The following is an 8,803-nucleotide window of genomic DNA, read 5'->3' as shown; positions in this document are numbered from 1 at the left end:
AATAATAATAATAATAATAATAATAATAATAATAATAATAATAATAATAATAATAATAATAATAATAAAAACACATGATGTCAAAGCCTTGGTAAGCACTTCTTTAAAGAGGGACCAGTGAGAAGGTTGTAGAGAAACAACACAATCATACAAAGCACTGCTTGAAGCAGATCATCCAACAAAATGAAATTGTCAAACGTGCGCCAATGAAAACATCTGTTTGACTCCTCAGTACACAGCAAGCACAAGAGGAGCGTCATTCTGACATACTGAATAGAATACCAGTAATAAAACCAGCACTGTTCTGCACATCTAGAACACTGCATCTCCAGATGTTCTGTGCTGCACCTCCTCATCCGCTGGCTCTGAGCAGGCAGTGTAGAGGCCTCAATGCATCCTATTAAAGGGGAGTTGTGCGTGGGCTGTTTATGGCTGGGAAATATTCCTACCCAGATAATACAGTACTGTCGTCTTTCCAGGAATCAGGACAGCCAAAAAACACACCAGCCCCCTCTCAGCAAGGTTCTGTCTTTAATACCGGTGGCAGCAGCCTTTGAATCGTAAAGTTTGACCCCTTTGGTCGAAGCCTGCTTGGTGTTTGGTGATGGTCGCGTGGAGTTTTCTGTCAAGCAAGGTGGTCTGGGGCCTTTGCAGAGTTATTTCCAGATTCCTGCCTTAGTTTGGCATTACATTCTTCTTGTGTGTAGAGTGATTTGTTGACAATGTTCTTTAAGAAACACTGATTTATGTTATATATTTTTTATTATTACGTATACAAATCAACAGGCAATATCTAACCAGGGCAAAAACAGTTCCAATCTAGTATAGTATCTACCATCCCCATCGGCACGGCTGTAAATTCAAACTGAGCAATCAGTATGGTATAAACATTGAAGACCGTGACGTAACAGTATGTCCTGAATAAGAAGTAATGAAATGTTTAGTCGCATACGCCTCTCTCCACACGCTGCAGGGGTGAAAGACAGACAGACACATGGGCAAACACAAACACCCCCCCTGCATCTTCAGAATCTGATACTCTCAATAACTGAAGCTCAAGAAAGGTAAAACCAAGTCTCCTGACAACTGGATAAGCAGCTCCAGATATCTGTGAAAATGTAAGAGTGACACACAGTCAGAGGGTTGTACTGTACGGACATACTCAATACTGTTAAATAATGTTAATACCAAGCTCCATCACACCTGGACAAGCGTTTGTTCAGATATATGGAAACACGTGGAGTGTGACATTAGGTTAAACAATGAAACGTAAGAAAACAGAAGAACATTTAAGAACGAGAGGAGGCCAATCGGCCCATCCTCGTAGCTGATTGATCTGCAAACTCACTTGAGTCTTTAAGGATCCCAGTGATTCAGCATCAGCAACATGACTAGGTAGCCCATTCCATCCCCTCCCCACTCTCTGTGTGAAGGAAGTGTCTCCTGCCCTCTGTCCTGAGTCTATCTCCACTTAATTTCCAACTGTGTGTCTTCTGGTCCTGGTTTCTGTGCTGCGCTTAAAGTATTGTTTCAGGCTAACTATGTCAACTCCTTTTAAGATTTTAAACACTTTAGTCAAGTCTCCCTTCATTCTTCTTAGTTCTAGGCTAAATAGATTCGGTTCAATATTCAGCTTCAGTGCTAGCACCCCAAGAGTTAACAACAATGAAACCGGACACCAAAGCTTGTACTTCGACGTTTCCTGCAAGAACTCTGCAAAGAGAAGCAGAGGCTCACAGAGCACAGGATAAAACAGCAGACAAACTTCAAGAAAAACTGAGAAAGTGGACTATCGGTAAGTTGAGAATGTTCGATACTATCTTTCACTGTAGATGTCTGTCTCTGTTACTGCAGGATCAGGGCGTCGCTAGGGGGAGAGGGGGACTCAGTTTTCACACTTTTTAACTGTCTCATTATCTGTCAGTAGGGATTTCTCACCGATAGTAAGATTGCACACGACCCTGTAGTAAACAACACTGCAACCGTCCAGTTGTCAGACACCAGCTTTTTAAAATGAATTCTGTTCTACACGTACACACAAAACAAGAGCTCTACCAAAACAAACAACAATGGACTGCAGGCTTGAGGTTGTATGCACTGTATGGTGTACATTATTATTATTATTATTATTATTACTACTATTATTATTATTAGTGTGAAAATGGTTGGTTCTCCAAACCCTAGTGGCTATTTGTCAATGTTTTTTAGTTTTGAATTGCCCTACCCCACGCACGCACACACGTTGTCCCTGAGGATGAACTGAAATTGCAAACAGATATACTACAGGAAGTTGTAGTCACTCCCATTCACAAGAACACAGCTCTTGAAACACAGAATGCACATTTGTTGCATTGCTGTGGAAGCTGAAAATACGGTAAGCTTTTTCTGTTGAGCGCTTCATATAAAGCTAAGTGAAAGTCATAAAACTTGAGCATTCTGTGTCCTGCTGGGTGTCTTGAGGCAGTGTCCAGTGTCCTGGGTGTCCTGTCATATTACAGGACACTGAGATTTGTCCTGGCTGTTGCGCAAATATCTTGCCAGTTTTAAACAGTGTCTTGATGAGGTTCTGACGGATTTTCCCAGTTTCCGGATTCAAATCTCAATTTTAGAAGAGATACTTATATTTTCTTAACTACATTTTATTTCGATTATTCATGAACAATTTGATTTCATTTTAAGCATATTAAAGGGCAAAACTGATACTAATACAACTAATACTAACAACAACGTCTGAAATTCACAAACACGCATCATTGCTTTCAGATATTTTGTTTATTCCCAGCACAGCGATGGATCAGCCCCAAGACTCTCAGCCCTCCGCCCCCCTCAGCCCCAGTGTGGGCCAAGAAGGGCCCGCTGTCGCCATCCGCTTTGAGAAGGCCCAAAACCGAATCCAAAAGTTCACAGAAGGACATCCTGGATCTCTGGGGGTGAGTGGAATCTCCAGAGAGACACAACAGTTCCATGAATCTCCAGAGAGACACAACAGTTCCATGAATCTCCAGAGAGACACAAAGTTCCATGAATCTCCAGAGACACAACAGTTCCATGAATCTCCAGAGAGACACAACAGTTCCATGAATCTCCAGAGAGACACAACAGTTCCATGAATCTCCAGAGAGACACAACAGTTCCATGAATCTCCAGAGAGACACAACAGTTCCATGAATCTCCAGAGAGACACAACAGTTCCATGAATGCTCTCTGCTGTGCACATCCATCTATTCATTATATACGCCTCAGAGGTGCAGTTTTAAAAGAAAGGCTTGTTTTAGCAAACACACATTTTCATTTTTAAAAATCCAGTACTACAGTGGGTTAATGAAATCTCTGTTTGCAAGCTGTGCTTTAAGACTGTCTCGCGCTTCCGGAATCCTGGGGGACTGACGATTGACTGGCATGATTTCAGCCAGGCCCAGAACACACTGCCGAGGTGAAATGACAAACCAGGTAAAGCGGTAACAGACTTCTTGGAATGCAAGGCAAGTAAACAGAGAACTGTCTTCAACCCGGTGTACTACCAGTACTTTAAAATGATAATACGTGTTTGCTATAACATGTGTTTCTTTCAAAACTGCACATCTGAGAGCTATGTAGCTCATGGAAGTGAAACGCGAGTCAGATTTGTGGTATAAGTTTGTTCGCTACACCCATTGTAATTCACCGTTTTCTTTGTGGTTTCCAGGTAACCCAGATCATGGTTTGCCTGTTTCATTTTGGATGCATTGTCATTATTTTTGGATCCCCCTTTGTGGAAGACTGGCCTGACATTGCTGCTGTATTCTTGGTTAGTGTTTTTCTGTCAGTTTCATGCCAATCTGCCATTCATTTCATTTTGTTATTAGACTCATTTGTGGAATTAAAGACAAGGTTAGAGAATGATGTACCCTGTGTTATCTTTACTGCCCTGTGCTGTCCCTAGTGCCTTGTGATGTCCTCCTACTTTCCTTTTCTGTCAGTGGATGATTTTTTGGAAAGGCAACGCATTACAAAAGTGGTTTGTCTGTTCAGACTTGAGCTGATCTGAGAACTCCCCCCTGCAGGTCTGAATTGGAACGGTCTCAGACTGATCTGAGGGTTAGTGTGGACAGGCAGACTGATCCAACGGTTAGTGTGGACAGGCAGGCTGATCCGAGGGTTAGTGTGGACAGGCAGACTTATCCGAGGGTTAGTGTGGGCAGGCAGACTGATCCGAGGGTTAGTGTGGGCAGGCAGACTGATCTGAGGGTTAGTGTGGACAGGCAGGCTGATCTGAGGGGTAGTGTGGAGGGGCAGGATGATCTGGGATCTCACTTTGGTTTGTCAGCCAAGTCTGAACACAGCTTTACATTACATCTTCACAGGGCTGTATATATAACATGCCTCTTTATAGATACTGCATCATTATGTCTGTCCCTTTATTCCACCTGTGATGTTTTTGAAGATGTATTTACAGATGACATTCTTCTCTTTAGATGCTGATCGCCGGGGCTTTGGCAATAGCTTCTGATAAAACTCTTCGTCTCCCTATAGTAAGTCTTATTTGTAAGTCAGCCTCATATTAGAGTGTCACTGAACAGGCTGTCGGGTTTAAAACACAGCATATTACTTTCCCTAACTTTCTGCTTGCAGGTACGTATTCCTGCAATATCTTTTTCAGCAGAATCACGATTGTTATGATATTTGTATTAACGTATCCCTGGAAAGCTGTAGTTTTACACACAAAGCACACTTTAATTAACAAAAACAAACAGGAACAAATAAACAGAGCATGAGGGCCAAAATAAAAGGTTTAAACAAAACAAAAGAGGCTGGGCATCGCCTTCACTATAAAGTTGCAAACTGGTACAAACAGCACAGCACAGCACAGCGCAGCGCAGCACAGCACAGCACAGCACAGCACAGCACAGCACAGCACGGCGCAACACAGCACAGCACAGCACAGCACAGCGCAGCACAGCTCAACACAGCACAGCACAGCACAGCACAGCACAGCACAGCATAGCTCAGCACAGCACAGCACAGCACAGCACAGCACAGCTCAGGTAAACACAGCACAGCTCACTCACTCACTCACTCACAGCAGAGTGCAGTTAGATTTTGCCAGCAGAGTTTCCACAGTGCTGCCCATTTGACTTTGTCAGTGTAAAGGGTTGATGACGGCGGGTTCACAAAATCACACAAGCTCCCTTTAGGGGACGCTTAATGTTGTTAATACCAATTTCCATGGCAATTGGATAAGCAGCTATCAGACGTTGGAAGATGTGAAGTGTGAAGTACCTCCACTGCTGCATCTCCCCTTCACTGAGGACTGTATCCACAGCGGGGGATCATTAAACTGGGGCACTGGGGTTCCTATGGGTTCAAATCTGCTTGAATTTTACTGTGTGAGTCTTGTTTGTATCATTTCAGATCAAGGCTTGTCTTGGCATGGAAGTCCTTGGATCTACTTTCAGTGGTTTCATGTTATTAACGCATGGCTTGCCCAGTGCGATGTATTTCTCACTCAGTGATTCTCACTGCCATTTCCACTTTGAGAATGAGACATACAGCAAAGAATTGAAACTGTGTGAGAAGTATAACGTAAGTGTTCTATTATTTGATCATAGCCGGTGTAAGTCTCCCCCCGATTGCCTGCTGAACCCTCTCGATACTAACCAGCAAGGCGACGTCACAATTTCCCCTTAACATTTCAACTCTTTATTTTTTATTTTACACTGTGAACTTTTATAATTTTTTTTTATATTAAGACATTGAAAAAGAACGACAGTCAAAGTATTTTTATATTAACTTTTTGATAACTATTCTCTCCAATTGCCCGACACCTTGTTTTCTATTGAATGAGCAGTTCAGCCGATTTGTGTCTTTCAAATGATAACAAGGGAATGCTTAGTTCATAGTCTGAAGCAACTGAGTTTGGATTTCTTTTAAAACTGCACCTTGTCCCTGATTCTCTCCCCTGGTAAAGGCACGGCAGCGTGGTGTGCAGGGGGGAGTCACACAGTCTGGGGAGTGCAGGGGTCCCCAAGTGTCTCCCCTGGTAAAGGCACGGCCACGTGGTGTGCAGGGGGAGTCACACAGTCTGGGGAGTGCAGGGGTCCCCGAGGGTCTCCCCTGGTAAAGGCACGGCCGGAATCTGTAGTTTAACCTGACCAGTGTCCTCATTAAGATTTTCAAGTTGGAATTCTTATGTCAGGGCTCTCTATATTGGGTCTTGAAGGAGGCTGTGTGGTCCAGTGGTTAAAGAAACAGGCTTCTAACCATGGAGGTCCCTGGTTCAAATCCCACCTCAGCCACTGACTCATTGTGTGACTCTGAGCAAGTCACTTAACCTCCTTGTGCTCCGTCTTTGAGTCTCTCTGTAAGTCGCCTTGGATAAAGGCGTCTGCTAAATAAATAAACAAATAATATATTCTCTTTGTATATTTTCTCTTTTCTCAACAGACGATTGACGATTGTATTTTTATGGAGATGCTTTTTGCATTAGCTGTGCAAGTTGCAATCGGCATAACCATCGCTTCCTACTGCTGTAAAGCAATCCAGTGCTGTGGTGCCCCAAGGAGTGTGGTAAGTGTTATCCCTTTTACTGCACTCTGATCCCTTACTTACTAAACCAGTTTCCTGTTACACTGTTATATTAAACTCCACTATACATTCATTATATAGGTTTCAAATGTGCAGCTTTAAAAGAAAAAACTGTTTTAGCCAAGTTGTATTGTCATTTCAGAACATCAGGTTAAAGAAAGTTCTCAGTTTGCTTGCCTTACTCCGTTTCGCCTCAGCAGTGTCTTCTGGGTCGGGTTACTGGCTGAAAGCATGGCAGTCAATAGGGGAAGCAGCTGATTGGTTATTGACAGCAAAGAAGCCAGTGAAGGGGTGGGGACTCTCCAGGTGACCACTCCCTTAATTAAAGGCATGGAAACAGAGCGTAGGACTAGATATCACGTGTTTCTTTCAAAACTGCACATTTGAGACTTATATAGTGAATGGAGGTGCTCCACAGGGACATTGTTTTGTTTGTTACAAAGAATTGAAGCTAAATTTTTATCCAATTCTTTCTTCACAGCCCGTGATTGTTATCCAGCAACCTTCTGAGCAAACGGAGAGCTAAGCGTCCTCCTCCAATGCTGAACCTAAGACAGCGGAAATGGAGACTACAACTGAACAAACAAATATCCAATTCCTATGTATTTTTTATTATAACCACCTATACTAGTATATTCAGTGGAGTGAAATATATCATCATGATTCATAAACATATTATGATTGTATTCAAACATACAGTACCTATAGTATTTACAGAAGGAAATTAACTAACGAGAGGAGGCCAACCTATCAGAGCTTGTCCGTTTCCCAGCAGCTGATTGATCTCAGAACTTTGTCAAGTTGGATCTTGAAGGATCCCAGTAATTCTGCCTGAACATCATAGCTAGGTAACCCATTCCATCCCCTCACCACTCTCTGTGTGAAGGCGTGTCTTCTTCCCTCTGGCCTAAGTCTATCTCGTCTTCATTTCCATCTGTGTGTTCTCTGGTCCTGGTTTCTGTGCTGTGCTTGAATTTGGGTTAGGTTAACGTTATCACCTTGTTTCGATTTAAAGACTTCACTAGAGTCGCCCCTATTTCTTATTTGTTCTGCCTAGATTAATTTCCCTCAATCTTCAGAACTCATTCCTGTAAAACCTGGGATTAGTGTGGATGCTCTTCATTACCTTTCAAAATGCTTTTAGACATCAGAAAAGAAACTTGAGTCTTTCTCAAGGTCTTCAATATTGAAATGAGATTAGATTCATTTTCTTATATCACTGGGTGATGTGGCCTCCCCCATTGATAAAGTGTGATCTCTTAATGGACCCAGTAGAGGAAAGTGCTGTTTTGTATCAAACATTAACCTTGCAGAGGTGTAAATGGTGCTAGTTGCAGCAGGACACGTAGAACTTACACGTGGGACAAAAGAGCATTGTAACAGCTTGGCATCTCAGCCCACTGAATTGAATGGAGAGGCGAGGGCTGGAAGCAAACCACGAACTACGGTTCAAAGACAAACGTTTTACCATTCAACCGTACAGCAAGCTGTGTAGTGGAGAGCCAAGTATCTTATTTTGATGTCAGTATTATTAACTCATCAGCATGGAAGAAGTCCCTTGTATCACCCTTGCATAGTTATTGTATTAAACTTTTTGTGTGATCCTAGCATGCTCCCTGTGTTTTCTTCTGTTTTGGAATACCACGGTTAAATTATTAGGTCTAATTGGGAAGACCCCCTAGGAAATTAGCTCCTGCTTCTGTTATAGGGTTATTTGATGGCGACAACCCTTATAAAAGTCTAACATAGCAAATTTATAGTGTAACAAAACATAGTGATAGCATGTTTTGTATTTGTAATTAATTTAGAGCAATTTGTAGATTTTATTTTTCACTTTGACATTATGGACTTTTTTTGTGTTGATCAGTGGCAAAAACTCCTAATTAAATCCATTTTGATTTCATGTTGTAACACAATAAAATGTGGAAAAGTCCAAGGGGGTTGAATACTTTTGAGAGCCACTGTACGTGTATGTATGCTTCTTGCTGGCTGGTACAACCCTCATGTTTTCTGTGTTAAAACAACTTGACATAGAATTACATCAGGGTTTTCTATCAAACCACATAACATGAAAAAAATAAATATCGTAGTTAACATTACCCTTTTTCATCTTGTGACTGGACTTTGTGGAAGTGTAGATTCGGTTTTATTAAATGCAATAATTCCAGTTATTTCAGCATACTTGGAGTCGTGCTAAATCTCCTTCAGTGAATTTAGTGAATAAAACCGAATTTCCCCG

The 8,803-nt window shown here is 42.0% G+C and overlaps 1 protein-coding gene across 5 annotated transcripts; it reads left to right on the top strand.

Moving 5' to 3' along the window:
• Positions 1-1,627: 1,627 nt before the first annotated feature.
• Positions 1,628-8,171, top strand: LOC117404476 (uncharacterized). 5 transcript variants are annotated; one of them, XM_059014377.1, is made up of 8 exons: positions 1,680-1,795; positions 2,209-2,374; positions 2,764-2,930; positions 3,686-3,787; positions 4,455-4,511; positions 5,392-5,562; positions 6,424-6,546; positions 7,046-8,171. In XM_059014377.1, exons 3-8 carry the CDS (start codon positions 2,790-2,792, stop codon positions 7,088-7,090), a joined length of 639 nt encoding a protein of 212 aa, XP_058870360.1. In that variant the 5' UTR covers positions 1,680-1,795; positions 2,209-2,374; positions 2,764-2,789; the 3' UTR covers positions 7,091-8,171. The 5 variants fall into 5 exon arrangements, with proteins under 5 accessions (XP_058870357.1, XP_058870358.1, XP_058870359.1 ...); XM_059014378.1 differs by having other exon boundaries at positions 1,681-1,795; positions 2,783-2,930; XM_059014374.1 differs by lacking the exon at positions 2,209-2,374 and having other exon boundaries at positions 1,628-1,795.
• Positions 8,172-8,803: the final 632 nt, after the last annotated feature.

The sequence above is a fragment of the Acipenser ruthenus genome, chromosome 48 (genome assembly GCF_902713425.1).
Source record: "Acipenser ruthenus chromosome 48, fAciRut3.2 maternal haplotype, whole genome shotgun sequence".
NCBI classification, from domain to species: Eukaryota; Metazoa; Chordata; class Actinopteri; order Acipenseriformes; family Acipenseridae; genus Acipenser; species Acipenser ruthenus.
Note: the sequence above shows the minus strand (reverse complement) of the source record. Positions and strands in the feature narration are given on the sequence as shown.

Excerpts from the sequence above, each read along its gene's own strand:
- LOC117404476 (XM_059014374.1), top strand. The coding sequence starts at position 1,666 with ATGAAACCGGACACCAAAGCTTGTACTTCGACGTTTCCTGCAAGAACT. Across the intron at positions 2,931-3,685 it reads GACATCCTGGATCTCTGGGG|GTAACCCAGATCATGGTTTG; the intron begins GTGAGTGGAATC and ends TGTGGTTTCCAG. Across the intron at positions 5,563-6,423 it reads AACTGTGTGAGAAGTATAAC|ACGATTGACGATTGTATTTT; the intron begins GTAAGTGTTCTA and ends TTTTCTCAACAG.